Genomic DNA, 18,227 nt, shown 5'->3' with positions numbered 1-18,227 from the left:
TAAATGAAGAAATGATTTAGGAACATGAGTCGCCATGGTGATGTTTGCTTCATGCACATGAAAAACAACCAGACCTTAACCTTGTTTTTAAATCTCTAATGAGTTGCCTTGAAAAAAAATCTTTTATTTTCTGGAAAGTAAACTTCACATGAACTGAATGGTTTCATTTTATAATCTACTTGTAAAATCAGGAACTTAGTTATTCAAAATGTGCTAAAATAGAATAAAGGAGATCTGTAAACATTTCCCAAAAGAAATGTGAATATTTATTTAAGAAATTTTCATGATCCAGTCTCCAGGGTTTTAAGATGCAAAACCTACAGCTCCCTCCACCATAAACTGGAACCCTTAATAAAGATTTATATAAAACAATATAAATTAACAGTTGCTATGGAGACCTGGTGAGCTCCAATTTGCCAACTTTTGGGGCGTTTTAATTATTGCTCTGACTGTAGATATTGGCATGTCCCGGTGATTAGCTGCTTTCTTTAAGACATTTACCGATTTATGAAAATCTGCTCTGTTACAATGATATGTGCTCTTGTTTGTCCCATTTTGAAGAGCGATAAAGAAAAAAGACCATGTAATCCATTTGACCGGGTCAAATAGATTACAAATTAAAAGCTTCCAAACACAAATCAACCTAAAACGGTGAAGCAAACATTACAAGACATCTCTTTGTTTCATTTGTGGTGATTTTGTAAAAGAAAATAGAAATAAAATTCTTCTTTTCCAAATTGAATAATTAGTTTTCTGCATTTTTGTCTGTACTACAATAAGAAATAAGTCTTTTTTTTCAGAGTTGATCTAAGATTAATCTTTGATAGATGTGGCAAAACTATATACATTTAAAAAAACTCATTATTTAATTTTATTTTAATTGACTTAAACACTTTTTGATACTGATGGAATTTTTTTTCAAATTAAAGGTTTTCCCTATTTCTACTCAAAGAGTTTGCAGGTTGTTCTTTTCTAATTTCCTTCCCATTTTACAGTCGATTTCATGTGATTTTTTTTTTGCCAGGTTACTGTCCTATTAAAGCTCCTGGTTCTGGTACCTGATTCATTCGCAGGTAATCAGTGAGAGAGAGGTTCTGGTTTCTGTACCAGCAAACATGCGTGATGGTGTTTGGTCTTTGTCCCTGACCGAGGAGATAGCGAGGAGGAAGCTCCGGCGACACGGCCGGAGAGCCGAAGACTGGAAGTGTGAGAGAGAGAAAGAGAAGAAAGGGTGCAGGGAAAAGGTTTAGCGTGTTAGTTAAGATAAGGAAGTCGGGAGGAAATGCGAGTCAGGGAAAGTCCAGATCTGTGGAGCGAAAACTCGTCAGACGATGTTTTCTGGCATGCACGATAATGAAGGGGAGCAGAAGACGACACGTCTGTTAGGATAGAGGGAGGATCCAGGAAGACGGGGGGAGAGGAGGGGGACGCTACAAAAATAAAAAAAATTAAAATGCTTTAAAGAAAGGATGAAAGACTCAGATCCAGATGGAAGACGCTGCTCCTTCCACAGGTCCAGTGAGGAAGTGTGTGTGTGAAACGGTGTGTGTTTTAGTGTGTCTGCGTTCCAGGAGGAGGGGTACCTCCACGGCCAGGCTGTGATCAGACATAGACACACTGGTGTTGCGGTGCCAGCACACATGCATGGTTGTGTTGGCACGGTGATGCGTCTGCTTGTCGAGGGAAGTGCGGGAGGAGTTCATGTCGTCCTCCGACTCCTGCTCCAGAGAAACCTCATCAGATGATCCTGAGGAGGAAGAGGAGGAGGGCGGGGAGGAGGGAAGCATAGCAGGAAGTTGTGTGGAGGAGAGGGGGATTTACTTCTGACTTACTTGCGTTTTCGATTTAATAAACGGACAAAAAAAAAAGAAGTGAAAAACCCTATTCAAAAGAGAACAAGAGGCTTTAGGTGGGGACGTGGAGCCGGTGAGGTCGTTGGGAAGCCTTACTGTTGGAGTGATCGTTGAGGCCGGTGCTGAGGAAGACGCCAGATTTCTCCTGAGACTTCTTAGCCAGGTCGATGGCCATATTCAGATCCTCGATCCATTTCCCCATCTCCACCTTAGAGCTGATATCACAAACAAACAAAAACGAACATCATGGGATGGCTATTAGGCAAAAAGAAAGACAAAACAAAAAGAGTCTGGGTCAGAGTGTAGAAGAAAGAAAATAGACCAGCTTTCAGTGATGTGCACAAATGCTGACGAGTAAGAAAAATGGATTAACTGAACCATCATGAGTAAAGAGATTAATTCACCAACGGAGTAGTCTTTAATTGTTTCTTGGGTTCCTGCCAACTTCCTTGTTCCTTGTTAATATCATCCGACAAACAAAATAATCAGCATGTCTTCACTGGAGCACAGACTGAGCATTCAAACAATTCAGATTTCTGTCTGCTTCAGATTCTGTGAAAGTTTGAGCTACTTTTACTAAATACAAAAAAAAAAGAAGTGTATTAACACCACAGAGCAAATTCATAACAGAAACAAGAACAGGGTTGTATGGAATCACATTTCTGAACTTTAGTTTGAGCTTAAGCAAAAATGTTACTGATCTAACTTCCTGTTTTTAAACCGGTCTTATTTGAATAAATTAAGGTCTTATGCTGAAGGGACTTTTGAAGGAAGGTTTTTTTTTTGTAAGATTCAGGAGAAAATTTAGCAAAGTTAAAGTTTCCTTCCAACGTATTTTCAAATTGAAATAGTTCTCAGGCTCTTATTGGCTCACCTGGCAGCCACCACGATGGTCCTCTGAGCAGAGTAAATGGTGAAGCAGTGCGGCACTGACCATTCGTTCTCACTTTCCTCAACCTGGGGGAGAACATTCGCAAAGAAACAAAAGTTCAATGGATTAAGCAGTGACTACCTTCTATTATTGTGAGGGATTTAGCATGAGTGAAAACAGGATGGTGGGGAAACAAGACAAAAGTCTGATAGTAACACGGAGCAGCAGAATCCATCATCAGGATGTGATGTTTGTGTATTAAGTTTTTTTGTTGAGTTAACTTCTTTTATTAAACCTCAATTAAAATCATAAGAAGAAGCACAAAACACACATAAACAACAACTTTTGTTTTTATTTCTGTACAAAGTGAAATACTGATCATTAAAATGTTGCAGTGGTTTTGAAACTGTTCATTCGTGTGTTCATGTGACTGGACTGACATATCTTAGCATGATCTTTTCCCCATCGTTTTATGAGTTGACGTAACTATTTGTGTATTTACTCTCCAAATAAACCCATAAACGTAGTAAACAGGTAATAAGCAACAATGTCATTTCAAACAAATAAAAGGATCAATGAAGTGACTAAATAAAAAACAAATATCTAAACTGCCCAGGTTACAGATGTACATAAACACAAAAACAGGAAGGTAAAGATCACTGCTATGTTCTAATTAGCAATCCCCACACAATGGAACTTCAACTTGTTTTAAAGGGGCAGTAAAATGTATTTTCCAAACACATAGTGCCATTTTATAGCACAATTGTGTAACTATGTTGCCTTCATAATTATAAAAATGCCAATTATATGACTATAAAGAAATTTTACTTTGTAATTTAGCCCCATGAAATTGGACCTCTGTGTCTTAAAAAAAAAAAAAAAACTTGCTATTCTTAAACTCCACCTTGAGGAAGTCTTCACAACATGGCTCCTCTATGAACTGTTTAACAACATTTTTACCAGTGTTGCTCTGAGAAGTGGCTCAGATAATGAAATCAGGAGACACACAGTTCCACCTGGTGTTTGCTAATTGTTGCTGGCTAGTCTGAAGGAGCTGAATTGGGGAGTTGTGTGGGAGGGCTCCTCTATGAGGCAGAAACTCAGCTTAAAAACTGTGGTGCCATCTCCACCCAGGCATTTTGCACAGATGAATGGTTTCTGTTACAACTGGTTCAAGGTCATAACAGATACGGGAGACCATGCAGTGGTTAAAGTGCAGAAAATGAATATTTATTAACAAACACTGCAATGGATTGTTAAAGTCAGTGTCAGTGGTGCAATGCAAATCCTTGGATGTGTTGTATGAGTGCATATGAAAGTGTTGAGGTGCAAAAAACAAACACAAACTCAAATGTGCATGAGGAAGGGAGCTGAGGCCTGACAGCAGAGTACCACAAGAGGCAGAGTGGACGCCGAAGGTGGAGACGGCCAGGTTTAAATATTCTGTGCTCCAAATGAACAGATCAGCAGCACCTGTAAAGGGGAGGAGTCCAGCCCATAAGGCCCGGGGCTGTTACAGTTGTCATGGGAGATTAAAGGATTTCTCAAATGTGCACAAAATTATCCAGGCAACACTCCAGGCATGTTTATGATGAGGGAATAGCATTATATGATGTAAAACACAGAAAAGTTAATTTTACATAATACTGCCCCTTTAAGTTGATGCATAAACTTAAAGAATTTGACACTGGTGTGTCTGCAGCCATCTGCTAAATATGCTTTTTATTTAGTCTACATGGGGGAAGAAGGGCTGGTCTGGGCGTCTATGCTGGCAGAGCTCACTTACCGGTGCATCCAGCACTATGAGCTGCAGCCAGGAGTGAAACAGAAACATGCAGAGTTAGGAGAGCCACACTCCTCCGGTTTGGAGGTCTGTCCTAAAACCCTAGTGCTAACTCAAATGCCATCAGGAGATGTCCTCCGCAGACTGGCGCCTGTGTGTGTGTGGGTGCGTGTGTGTGTGTGTGTGTTGTGTGTGCATTAAGGTAAAGGCAGAAAAAGTTGAGAGTTTTGTCTTCCAGACTCACAATCATGCTGTGAAGTGGCAGCTGTCCATGCACTTTGAACTGATTGGTTGCCGTGACACCTTTGCTGGTGTAGAGGAGCATGTCTGAGAACTGAAAAGAAAATACCCGAGCATTAACAGCTGATTGTCGGCTCGATTAGCAAGCTGAAGGAGGAGTCAGTTCTGGACCCACCAGGAAGAACATTCTCTGCTGCAGTCCCTTCTTGGTGAGTTTGTACAGGCAGCCCTCTCGGATGAACTCCTGCAAACAGAGAGGCAGACAGAGGACATCTTTGTTTTTCTCTTTGTTTCTGTTGGTGTCTCTGCTCCCCCTGCCATCTGCTCGGCGTCAGTGCGCTCACCCGGCCCGGAGCCGTTAGGTTCTCGATCCCGATCAGGTCTCTCTGCAGCTCCGTCAGCTTCTGGAAGTTCTCCAGCCGGATGAGACTGCTCCGGAGCTGGGTGGCTATGTCCGCTACTTCCTTCAACGCTTCTGCAAGGGAAGAGGGAGAATATCAAAACATGCCACGCACTGCGCCATCGAGGAGTTTCGATTACGTTTCACAGACGGTGCTTCCAAACACAATACTCATAAAATTAAACTTGATAAATGTTTTTTTTTTTGTTAGGACTAATAAAGTTTTTAAAAATCAATTCCTGTGTGGTCTGAGACTGTGGAAAAGAAAGCTTTTCACACCGTCACAAAAACAGATGTAGCATAGTTGGTATGTATTGTGCAAATACATACCAAACGTCACTCTGCCTTTTCAAATTGATTCTCCTTAAGAGTTCCCAGTCACTTATACATTTGCAGTTCCTTTTTTTTAGAATCCAATTTTAAGAAAATACTTGTTCTTAACAAATATCACTGAAGTCAAAGTTGTGCTGCTTTCCCCCAGTTTGGACACTTTATCTTAAGGGTCCACAAGTATTGTTCTTTTGTTTTTTTTTCTCTCCCATTGATGTTGCAGTTTGTTTGCTCGTTAAATTTATTTGCTTTGTACAAAAACTAAAAAACAAATAAATGAGGAAAAAAAAAAAGACTGTATAGTTTTTAAGAAGTAACATTTACACTTAACAGTTTATTGTACTTATTTTATGGAAACTGCTAAAATGTACTAGTAATGCAAAAAAAATATATGTAGAAAAATTATGTTTTATGAAATTTGAAAGTCTCTTTAGTATCTTGCGGCTTTTTGTCGAAAAGACCCGGATTAGCTGTACTTCCTTTCAAACCGGAGCGTCTTGTTAAATGGACCCGCGGTCTACAGGGTGATGAGATGTGGAACATTTACCTTTACAGTCTTCATAATCACGGTGAGCAGGAGAGTAGTGCTTGCAGAGTCTCTCCAGGATGAGCTTGTAGTGCATGAGGCGCTGGATGGGTTTGAGCAGGAACGTGTTCAGCGGCAGGTAGCAAACCTTCTGCAGCTCAAACTCTTTGTAGACCGTCTCCAGCTTCTTTATCCTCTTGGAGGCTTTCTCTAGCTCCGTTAGCACCTCGTCGTGCTTCTGCAGGTAGCTGGTGAATTCCTTAGGGCAGAATCGTTAATGGAACAATGTGTCTGATAATCATCTGAGGGACCGGAGTCGGTATTTTAAAAGATAAAAGGTACCTGTACCTTAAGAGCACACATGTTCTTCAGCATCACGTCACCGATCCTCTGGTAGTCACCTTTGACGTGAGCGTTCGACCGCCCCTCCCTGTCCAAACAAAGGCAGGTTTAATCGTCATCGCCATGTCGACAGGCAGGAGTCGCTGATGAACTGCGGAAACGGAGCGATGGAGACGTACCAGAGAGCCAGCCTCTGGTCTAACTCCTTCAGGAATCCTCGGTGGAACTCGTAGATGGGGTCGATGTTGGAGAAGAGGAGCGTCATGAGGCCCTCGGGCATGGCGTTTTCTTTGATCACAGCGCTACGGAACCACTGCGACAAACAACCCGCTGTTACACAGAAGACACTGAAGATATGCAACATTTTTTAAAGAAAAACAAATCACTAAAAATGTTGACCGATTCTTGAAAAATTCTTTTGATTAATACTATGTTGAATAGTTGTGTTTTATGCTCTATGAATAGCTACTGAGCACGGTGGTGGCAGCATGCTTCTGTGGATTTACTTAGCCGCCAGTCGTGCTGACGCTTTGCACGAAGAAGGCAGAATATTGAAAGAAAGAGGAATCCTTACAAATCCTGAAACTCACAACAATCCCAAACACAAATCAGAATCATTTCTGTTCTGATATAAAGAAAATATTGAGTATCTTTCCAAAACCTTGTTGATAGAAGCAGAAAGTTTGTGATTTATCCAAATTAGTGTGGGTGTGTGTATCATGTGCTAATTTGGATGAAAATCAACAACAGATTTGAATTTGTGCACCTCGTTTCTAAAACTGACAGAAGTTATTTATTGTGTTATCATTTCATCCTGAATAAAGAAAAGACCAAATATTTACTTAACAGCCCAACGTGATACTGACATTCATACCAATACTGAACGAATGCAAAACATGAACTCTGCCACAAAACAAAATTATTGTCTCGTTTTGTTCTCCAACTCACCACGGTGATGACCTCGAGGTCTTTCAAGTACGTTCGCTCTGTGGTCAGAATCTCTTTGGCAATGAAGTAGGCCTTGTCGGTGGGATACCGCTGGAGGAAGAAAGGCGGCTTCATTGTAAAAAGACAACAAACAAAACTGATCCCAAGGAAGGAAGTGCAAAGAGTAAGTCAACAACATCCCTTCCTTTAATTAAAAACCTGAGGAATACAGTGCCTTGCAAGAGGATTGATGCAGAGAGGAACTTAAGCTTTTTGGCTTACATGTAAAATACCGAACACACCGTCCACAGGGTGAAACACGGTATTGGCAGAATCATGCTGAGGGCAGACAGGGTGATACTATAAGATAACCTGTTCTGTGCAACAACCCTAAACATACAACCATTGCTACAATGGAATAGTCTAGATCAAACACATTTATGTGTTAGAGTGACCTAGTCAAAGTCCAGATTTTGAATCAACAGGACAATGTTGACTCAAGAATATAGTCAGAATATCCAATCTGACTCAGGTTGGGCTGCTTAATAAAAAATAAATAAAAAAATTGACAGAAATGCATCCCTAAAGTCCTGCAGCCGCAACCATCAACGACCCATCGACTCATGCAAGTGCACACCACACTTTTGAGATTTTTATTTATTATAAATGTAAAACCATGTTTTAAATTCTTTCAGCACTTGGTTATTTAAATCTTTGACTAGAATTAAGAAGGGTCCTTTGAATATGTGACACTTGCAACAGAGATGTTTTGTTTCCTTTTTCTCATTTTCTTTTGTCCAAATATATGTTCCCTCCTTTCTTTAATGTTCTCCTTATGGAGATTGTGGGAGGGGATTTTATAGGCTACAATATAGAGGCACACCAATAATTTGGCCTCAATTTTCTTAATTTTGGGAGATTGGTGATCAATCAATTCTTACACATTTTGATGTGTAAGAATTCACATCAATACATTTACTATATCTAACTCAACAAAGATCTAAAAATTAACCAGTGTTCTCTTGAGGGAGGTTTGACTGTTAGCTCCACCCACCAGGTCATGGATGGACATTTGTAGTTACAAACAGTCACCCCACTGTTGCCAACTCAGCAACTTTCTTACTATATTTAGCAACATTTCAGACAAAAAGAAAATGAAAGAAAAAAAGCCGGTATTGCCCAAAATTGGAATTGGTGGGTGAGGCTCTTTAAAGATGAGCAGTCAGTGATCGGCCAGAAAACTGCAATCGGTGCGTCGGTACTACAGTAAAATGTCTGTTGTGTATCTTTACATGTTGGTGTCCAAAAATGTAAACAATTGAATCGGGGAAGAAGAAGAAGAAGAAGAAAAAAAATCACATTCAATCCCAATAGAGACAAAAAATAATTTTTTGTTTGAATACTTTTACAGGGCACTATACGAGAATCGGCTTTAAATGTTTGAAGTTTTGAGGCAGGTGGGGGGCGGGGGGTTTGGAAGGGTGGCATGCAAGCAGTGTACCTTCCTCCTGCCCTCCTCCTCCTCCTCTAGCCTGGCAGTGCTGCCCACCTCACTCAGGATGGGGCTCTGCAGGGGAGACGGGGCCTGGCTGGGCAGGCTGAGGGTCGACATTTGGAAGGAAGGCGACAGGCTGAGGGGACCCTTGGAGGTGAGGGGCGAGAGCTGAGGATTGTCCATTACTGAATCTACGAACGGAAGAGGGAGAGTCAAATTAAAAAATGGCAAAAAATAAATAAATAAATAAATAAATAATTCGGTGGTTTGTTTTTTCAGGTGTCCCAGGTGAAGGGAATGTGGTGATAAAGGTACAAACAGGATCTTCTTAAATGGCGATGGGTCTTAATCTGTGAATGCAGAGGAACTAATCCCATATATTAGACTGTATTTTGTCACATAAGGAACACTAAGCCCTCACTTAACCTTCTTCGTTCTTTCTTTTGTTTCTGTGAAAACACAGCTGAACATTACAAACAAATCGCAAGTCTAATCTCACACACACACACACACGCACACACAAACACTGGCAGCGCATGAAAGAATAGCTGCAAATCAGACTGCAGTAAGTATGGGTTCCCACACTTGTTAAATCCTGGTCGTAAGTTTTCCAAATCCCTCTAAAACAAAAAGAAAGAAGACTAAACGTTAAACAAGCCTGCCTCCTTGCACTGCTTCTGTTCGCTTCTCTACACAGCAGATTCAGCAGACAAAACCCGACCCATCCCATTCTAACAACGGAGTCACCACAGCTGCTCTTCCACTTAGAAAATGCAGGGGTGGAGGGAAAACTGACGAGAGGGGGGAAAAAAAAAACAAAAAAAACAAAAAACACGGGACTCGCTATTCAACCCGGAAATAATTGCCCGAATGAAAATTATCAGGAATGTGGCTTCTCTGCAGGGTAAATAGGTTGTTTATGGTGGCTGTGGAGCAGCCCACAGGGAGCGACAGAGAGGAGGGGGAGGACAACGCATATCAGACACGTCAGAAAGACAGACGGGGGGGAGGGGTTGGTGTGGAATGACTTGGCATGAGGCCTGCCTAAACAACGAGCGCGCGCGCACACACACACACACACACACACACACGCACACACACAGCTGGAATTGGGTTGAGGAATCTTGTGTACGACCCCCCCCCTCCAACTGCATGTGGTTTGCTGCATCAAATAAAAAACAGGGAAAACTACTGTTTGTATAAGTTTGTTGAGGCGTTCTTTTTCAGGAAATAAAATACGAACTTTGTTCAGAAGTGGGACGGCCCAAAAAAAACTCAGGATATTTCAGAGATATTTCAGAGGATATTTCGTTTGAACACTATCAGCAAAGAAGCACCTTGGGTCTCCACATTAAGAGGTAAATTATTTCTCCGTGACCCCGATGAATAAACTCTAAATGTCTAAAATTACAAACAAATGAGGCAGAAATCCCTGCCGTGACTTCAGTCTGATTTACAAAAAAAAAAAAAGAATTTTAAGTCTGACATTCATGGTACCCAAAAGTGATTCCTTTATTCTTGAGAATAAAACATACAAACATTAAGTACATGTTGGTGATGATTAAGCTAAAATACACACAGGATTAGGTGATGATTACTTGGTGGCTACGAGTAGTTAGCTTGTTATTATTGCCATCAGCTCAGTGTAAAATTGGGTTAAAGTAGGGACAAAAATATCATATTATGGCAAAAATGGTGAATGAAATGGAAAAAAAAACAAAACACACACCCAAAAAAGACAAACCCTTTCATCAGGTCAAAACAAAGTTTAGTAAAGCTAAAAAAAAGAAAAAAAGATCTGGAGCTGAGCACACGTCTTACTGCAGAGGTTGGAAATGCCGTCCAAGAAAATGACAATGAGAACAGATGAGCAATTAGAGGTTTGAATTAAAGAAACTATCTTGAGCTTTGGATCCCATTTAGCACATTGTGATTGGTTGGAATTGTTTCACATTAATCATACACCTGAGTTAAAGACACACTGCGTGGAAGTGCTTTAAGGCACCGTGGTGCGAAGGCTGCAGAAAGGGAGGCTCAGAAAGACTTAACGAAAACAGAAATAAAATATAAGTCACTATGGAAGAACATCAGTTTTGCAATCAAGTCTTTCTGATTTGAACTGTGCAAAACAGATTATTATGCCAATACAGAATCAAAGACCGATTTGCCTTTGTTACTGGATTAGAGTCCAGAAGACTGATAAGAGAAAGATGCACGTTACTCCTTTAGTGGCTGAAAACCTTTGGTCGAATACTTGCGCTTCAAATGTTTCTAGAAAAAGTAATACATATGTCCAGTTAATGTGCAAAACACTGCTTCCTGTCAATAACCTGAATATTTAGTTGTTAAATTGAGAATAACCTGTTTTATTAAATATGGTAAAGCATCCTTGAAGCTAGAGGTTAAAGAGAAATGTTTTTTTTTTTTAAAACAACTTTGTTCTAAAAATACAGGACTAAAGTACCAAAAGGGGTTTCCTACATTATGAAAAATCTTAATATCACATCTTCTTCAGTCTTGCTTTTATTAACTATCTAGCAAAATGCTATTAAGAGTTAAAAAATGATACATTCATCTTATATAAAGTGGTATTAGCATTTTACATCATGGCTCAACAGCACAAGGTTTACATTCTATTATTTATCTGAACATGAAGCTCTATGGTTAAATCATGATGCTGCTGAGAAATAACACAGCAGGTGTAAACACCATTTCAACCAGCAGGGGTCAGTAATGGACAGAAGTGAAACTAAAAACACTGTGGCATGATTTGCCTTGTTTTTTAAATAAAGGAGGCACTAAAAAAAGATTTAAATAAATCACAAAAGGTTTCACTTTTACTCTCAGTCTAGATGTTCAATTACAGGTAAAAGATAAAAAAGGGCTATCGAAGGAAGTCGATTTTTCAAAGGTCATAGAAGAACCCAGCAAATGGTTTATTACAAGAAAAGCTAATTTCTTTTTGTCGATCATAATTATATTAAATTAATGTTAAGATCTACAAATTTATGTCTGATAATGGAATTAAAGTTTGAATGGAAAGTAGTTTTCAAATACTGTGTTCAGCAAAGGATGTGGAGCGATAAGTAAGCTAATTTCTGCTTTATTGCTAATTTTTGTAGGTCAAAAATATGTAAAAAAAAAAAAATCTTTTAAAAAGTAACAATGTAAGATAGCAGACTAGACTCCCTCTTTTTTCTTGTAAATAAACCACATATAATGTAGAATGAAGCAAAAAACATTCAAAAAGAGTAATTTTGTTTAAAAAATGCCACCAATGGCTTACTCTGGGAAAATAAACTGTTCCATCTGCTATTGCTTACATTGACTTACTTCTTAAAAAAAAAAAAGAAGGTGATCTATATGTTGCTCTTTATATTACTCTTATAAGCAAAAACTTCTCCTGTAACTGCACCGCAACAGTTTAAAGGCTTAAGTGCTGTAAGGGTTTACATTTTAATCTGTGGGGATCCGGAGGGGTCTGTCAGTCCCAGGGTCTGCAGGTTGTGGCATTGGAGCAGGAAGCCCTCTATCCCACTACTTCCTGTTAGAGGGTTGCTATAAAACAGGTCCTGCTCAGGGGGAAGGTTGCCGTCGGAGCCCCAGTCGGAGTCCGAGTCGGAACTGCCGTTCCCGGATCCCTCGGTGGCGGTGGGGGGGTAGCTGAGCTGCTCGAGCTGCTCCACCAGGTCACTGAACTGCATGGCGGAGCTGCTCTCAGAGCGGACAGAGTATGCCGGGAAGTTGACCATTGAACTGGCCTCTGACTGGATGCCAGAGCCCGGCAGGCGCACTGAGGAGGAGTCCGGGACCCCGTACCCCACTGACATGGACTCCCCGGCAGAGCTGAGCCCCAGGTTGTCCAGCGAGCTACACTCAGAGCGGTTGTTTACCAACGAGCTGGTCTCAGAATGCCCCACGAGGCTGTCTGGAAAAGCATGGAGATTCCCATTCAAGTCCTCGATTCCAACACTAAAAAGCAGATTTTTGCTGATGTCAGACCCCTCCATAAAATCTAACCGGTCTACTTTATTCTCATCAAGCCCAAAGGAATAGGCCTCTGCCCCACCTCCGTAAAAAGAGATTTCAGCGGGATCATCATCAATGAACTCCTCTGACACATGCAGAGGCGAGCCGGCCATCGAGGACATGGCTTTCTGCTTCGTCCTCAACAGTTCTGCCTCGAAGGCCTCAGGTGTAAGAGGCCCCTTCAGTGTCCCCCTCCTCCCTTCGAGCGAGCATCCCATTCCCCATCTCCTGCCTTGCTCACTATTCTCATTGTCGTTTCTGGAGGGCAGCGATAGGGATGTGCTGCCGTCTAAACACACAAACACGGGGCTGCAGTGTCCTGCTGCCTGGTTGCTAGGGGCACCTTGAAGAGTGAAGTGCGACGGGGGAACGGCCTTGACGAAGTCTTCCTTCGGAGGGCTGGGGGGTCTGGCTGCTCCCGCCGGGGACTGCGGCGGCTGTTGCGCTGCTGGAGACGGGCTGAGTGCAGAGAAAGGTTGGAGCTGAGGTTGTAGCTCAGTTCGCGGAAAGATCCGGGTCATGTGTGCAGGGAGGAAGGACTCGGCGGTGGAGGAAAGGGAGCAAGGGGCTCTGGGACTGTCACTGAACGACAAGGTCTGGAAACAAAGGCAGAACAAACGGACAAGACCAGGGCCAAAGAACATACAGGATGAAGGCCACAAAAGGAAGAAAAATACATATTTTGATTAGTTTATTCATTCTGACACAAATGCTGATTGTTTCTAGCTGCATTTCCATTAATGGTAAAATTGCGCAAATTAAAATTGCAAAAATTATTTTGCTTAATGGAAGCACATCAATTTCAAAAAAAGCTTGTGTTTTTTTGATCAAATGTTTTTGCGATCGGATGAGATGAGGTGGTCATGTCAACATTTTTTTGCACATCACAAGTTATGTGATCAACAGCCGGATGTAACATCTAGCAAAAAGGGCGAAGAAGACAACAGGAAGTGGTATTAGGACGATGGTTCGTTTCTTTGGAATATGTGCATCTGGCTCCACCAGAGCTCTCACAGCATCGCACAATCCATAAAAAGTTGTCATTTTAACATGTTCGATCTATAACAATTACAATTAAAATTCCCCAAAACGCCGCACACATAGCTGCTCCCAGACATAGGAGGTTGTCACTCCAGTGGCTGAATAAGACCCCAACCTTTCCTCTGATTGGCTGATAGATGGCTGAATGGCTGAATTATGACTTTTTCTCATGTAACTGCTTACATTTGTCACTGCCATGATTTTGAATGACTTATTGAGTAAAGAAGCTTTTTCATGTGTGATTTTAAATCAATTTCTTATTTAATCAAAACACTAATTGCTCAAATAGTTATTTTTTATTTATTTATTTTTTACATTTGCAGAATATAGACAAAGATTTGCGCACATTTATAATGGAAACACAGCTACTGCCACATGGTTTTCCTAGTCGTTTTGTTTACCTGTTTTGGCATGTCAGAGGTAAAGGAGCGAGCAGACATTCTTACTTTGCTGTTCTTCCTAAACAAAAACAGACCTCACTGTCAGAATAATTCATTGTTACTAATACGGAAAACAAATTATATAACCGACGGTGTCCAGTTTGGGTCAAATGTTTACACACTCATCACAGGCATGAACAACACCAAGTTTCGGGTTTTATTGATTTAGTTTACTCTAACTTTGGTGTCCAAACTTTTTCCCTTATGATCTCAGAATTGCCACGTAGTTCGCAATAATTCATTTTTGGTTATTTGGTTTTATTGGTCAACAGTAAACAAAACCTTCAATATTTTAATGAAAAAAAAATTTAATAAATTTATCTGGGAATCATGTGAAACGTAAAACAAAAATATTATTACTCTTTGGCCAATAAAAATAACAGAATGTACGATACTGTCACTTCATAGAAACCCTTGCTGTATTTACAGAATGGGTACGGCAAAGTCTGAGTAAAGGTTGCTGATTGAAAAATGTATAACAATTTGTCAGTCTCCATCAAATTCCTGCACCAGTCGCCAAATTTGTACCATTCTTGAATATGTATCATTCTAAGGCCAGCACTTAGGATGCACATGCTCCAAGTTATGCAAACACTCCCATTAATGTTTGGTAAATGTGCTTCATAGCGCTTTTTTTAGTCATGGTAGCAAAATGCTGCTGCCACCATAATGCTTTAAAATTTGTATGCTCAAAAGCCTCTCTTTGGTACCTCCAAACATTCTTTTTCTTCTTCTTGTGTCCAAAGAGATCAAACTGTACCCCATCCAATCATAAGCTCTTCTCTAAATATTCATTTGGCTTCTTTCAGCACTTGGCTGAGAATTTCAGTCAAAGCTATTTAGTTGTCACACATTAAAAACTGGTTTTAGGATGGATAAAGGGAATGAGCATAAACCTTCTGGAATAACCCTCACAAAGCCACAACCTCAATCCAGTTGAAAATTTATGGACTTTAGCTCAAAGCTCGGCCTGTTCCAGAAAACCGACCGGGTTTAAAGTTCCACCTTTTCTGCCAGGAACAGTGGTCAAATATCCTGACATAAGTGTGCCAAAACCTTGTCGTCAGCTTTAAAAAAGCTTGTGGTTAAAGTACAACATTCGATGGGACATTTAGCCAAATAGTCACCAGGATATTTGACCCCTGTATGTACAATTGTTGTAATTGTTGCTGCTCTCTTGGCCAAGATTCCTTTGGAATCTCAATGGTTGTTTTTTTCCCCCCGTCCATTTAAAATAACAGTTATAAATAAATAATTCTCACCCTGAAAAATAAATGACATCAAATAATTGATCATTTGTGCACAACCTGAAACTTTTAAGACATAACTGAAGTCGTGTGTTGTATATTCATTCCACACTGAGAGAAGAATCATTTAAATAAGCATCAAAGGACCCAAATTACTGAAGTTTGTGCCCATGATGTATGTATGTAAACTTGTCACCTGGACTGTCCTGCACATATACGCCTATTCAGACAAACACACCTCTGATAAGGGGTTCTCTTTGCTCCGTTCTCCCGAACATACTCCACAAGCTGTTTCTGGGTCCTTCCACTGACAGAGAGAATTTTAGATTAAAGACTAAATCCAAAGAAATAACATGATAAAATGCTTGACTGTACGACAAAGGTCAAAAGTCCGAATGAACGGACTTTGAAGAGTTCCTACCTGTATCTGAAGGAGGAACCTCGTGTAAAGAGGATTGCTTTGGTTTTGGGTTCCGGTTGATCAAACAAACGGAAGAACGAATGGTACTCCACACAGATCTTCCAGAAGTTTTTACACTGGTCACGACTGGCCATCATAAACTCAAGAATGTCTTGATGCGGCCCCTGAAATAAAGGTTAAAAAGAAACACTGACCTGGTCACCTTTACACTGACTGTAAAATCTGAGATTAAACTGAAGCCCGTGAAAGCTTACATGGACTTCTTGGTGGAGTTTTATGAGGAAGCGTTTTCTCTTAAAGCTCAGTTTGCGAATCTTGGACCAGTTAAAGGTGTTTATTTTCGTGTTGCCCTAGGTTACAAAATAACGTCAGAAAAGACAAACAGAAAAGTAAACCAAATGATGACAGAGTGAAGTCATGGTGGCTGCGATCAAAGCAGTAATCACCTGAAAGACCTGAAGGCCCATATGAGCAACAGTCAGATTGATCTTGGTGCCTTCTCGGTCAGCTGCTGGGTGAAAGCGGACACCGTACATTTCCAGTTTACGAGCAATCTCCAGAATCTGGAAATCTGATTCAGCAGGAGTCTGGCCACTGGTTAAAAAAAATTATTACATAAAAATAAAAAATAGGTACATAAACAAAAACATTCATGGCATGTTCGCTTCATACAGGGTAATATTGAGCCGTGATATGTGGAGTCCTTGTCGGATTAATTCTAAGAGCCCTTTTTATTTAATTAAACTATACAACAAAACAGCACAAAAATGTATCCAAACAATTTCATTTGTGGTCAAAAATACTTTAACTTGGTGAAAAAAAACACTCTCTGTTTAAAACACTGCTGCTACCAATATTGATTTAGTTAAAATTCTAGCACTATTTGCAATAAATATAATACAGAGTAAAAATTGCCAAATGAACTATACAGATCACTCTTAATGTTTTCTTCTAATTTAACCACATAGTACCAAAATAAAACACGTCATGATTTGTAGACGTCTTCAAGCTTTACAAATGTAACGGGCACAAATAAAAGTAGGCGATTACAAACAAACAGCGTGTTAGAAACATATCCATCCCATCATTACTCCATTCTAATTTTGTTCATCCTTTAAGCATGAAATCTCCTTAGAGCCCTCCCCTGCCCCACTGGCCTTATGGCTAATAGACTAACCGGAGCAAAGGATTAAAGCAGGGAACTCTCTGCTAGCGCTACCACTCTGGCAACCAAAGTAAGAGATTAGCAAAAGTCTTTAGAGAACACTTAAGTCTTTAGGGCTTTTTTCAACCTGGGTGTTGAAAAAAAAAAAGCCTCTGTTGGCTATAAGGTAGCACTGTGCTCCTTTGGAGACTGGCTGTGGGAAAAATGCTGTAAACGGTTTCTGCTAAACTCTAAACCGACAGACATGGGTGAGGAGGACTTGTTGTGTCTGAGTATGAAGAACACAGACACGGTTTTCACCAAGCCCAAACTGCGTGGAAGCCATGGGGCATCATTTATCACTTCAACACAAAACAACTTGTGTTGGATGAAAACCGAAAAGTCAGAGTTTACCTTCCGTAAATCATAATTAGATAACAGAATGAGCTCAAAATAGCAACATGATTTGGGATGATGATCCCATTAAGGCTAAGAATAGGAGGGGGCGAAGCAAGCACTGGCAGGTCTGCTAAGGCTTCACTTTTAAACAACGCTAAGCTACAGTTCTTTAAAGTATTATAGTTGAACCTTTGAAAGAAAAATGTTCACAGAAAGGTGATAATTAGCAAAACTATGAAGGTTGGGGAACAAAAAGCCTGTAGTTCACTTTGCCGCAGACATGCAGCTCATGTCTGCTGAAATGGGTGACAGAGCCAGTTCTTGTTCTAGTTAAACTGAGGAATCGGCTGAGTAATGGTTTGATTTTGCACAGCCAGGCGGTGACTACAGATCCTGCCCCCAAAAAGGAGGATCATTTGTAGAAATGTTCAATAACCACACAGTGACTTGCAAAGTTAATATCCCTTGAGTTTTTTTAAATGTTATCAACCACCAACTTCAGGCTATTTTGGGAGGGCTTTATATGAAACACAAACTCAAAGTACTGCTTTGGTAAAAGGTCTTGGGAAGTGAAAGGAAAATTAAGCATGCCTTGATAAACCTATACATCTAAAATTCTGAAAAGTGGGGCATGCAAACCTTTTTATTCTGAGCCCAGATAAAATGCATTTCCCTTGTACTGCCTTGAGAATATCGTTATTGAATCTACTGCAGGTATAAATGCAGCTTTTTTGAAGGC

At 40.4% G+C, this 18,227-nt stretch overlaps 1 protein-coding gene across 3 annotated transcripts in view; it reads right to left on the bottom strand.

Annotated features, from left to right (window-relative positions):
* farp2 (FERM, RhoGEF and pleckstrin domain protein 2) overlaps positions 1 to 18,227 on the bottom strand; it is a 36,280-nt gene that overhangs the window by 2,551 nt on the left and 15,502 nt on the right. Inside the window, exons 8-24 of one of the 3 annotated variants that reach the window (XM_044128601.1) lie at positions 16,392 to 16,539; positions 16,200 to 16,295; positions 15,946 to 16,109; positions 15,763 to 15,831; positions 14,239 to 14,296; positions 13,140 to 13,392; positions 8,774 to 8,958; positions 7,294 to 7,383; positions 6,525 to 6,658; positions 6,352 to 6,433; positions 6,025 to 6,262; positions 5,092 to 5,222; positions 4,923 to 4,991; positions 4,752 to 4,841; positions 2,728 to 2,810; positions 1,950 to 2,068; positions 1,059 to 1,198 (exon numbers count right to left, since the gene is read on the bottom strand). In XM_044128601.1, the coding sequence (XP_043984536.1) occupies positions 1,059 to 1,198; positions 1,950 to 2,068; positions 2,728 to 2,810; positions 4,752 to 4,841; positions 4,923 to 4,991; positions 5,092 to 5,222; positions 6,025 to 6,262; positions 6,352 to 6,433; positions 6,525 to 6,658; positions 7,294 to 7,383; positions 8,774 to 8,958; positions 13,140 to 13,392; positions 14,239 to 14,296; positions 15,763 to 15,831; positions 15,946 to 16,109; positions 16,200 to 16,295; positions 16,392 to 16,539 (2,149 nt within the window). Of the gene's footprint in view, positions 1 to 1,058; positions 1,199 to 1,583; positions 1,748 to 1,949; positions 2,069 to 2,727; positions 2,811 to 4,751; positions 4,842 to 4,922; positions 4,992 to 5,091; positions 5,223 to 6,024; positions 6,263 to 6,351; positions 6,434 to 6,524; positions 6,659 to 7,293; positions 7,384 to 8,773; positions 8,959 to 13,139; positions 13,393 to 14,238; positions 14,297 to 15,762; positions 15,832 to 15,945; positions 16,110 to 16,199; positions 16,296 to 16,391; positions 16,540 to 18,227 lie in introns of all 3 variants that reach the window. The other 2 variants (XM_044128600.1, XM_044128602.1) reach the window with 2 other exon arrangements.

This window comes from Gambusia affinis, linkage group LG10 (assembly GCF_019740435.1).
Source record: "Gambusia affinis linkage group LG10, SWU_Gaff_1.0, whole genome shotgun sequence".
In the NCBI taxonomy this organism is placed as follows: domain Eukaryota; kingdom Metazoa; phylum Chordata; class Actinopteri; order Cyprinodontiformes; family Poeciliidae; genus Gambusia; species Gambusia affinis.
The sequence above is the reverse complement of the archived record's forward strand: the minus strand, read 5'-3'. Positions and strand labels throughout refer to the sequence as shown.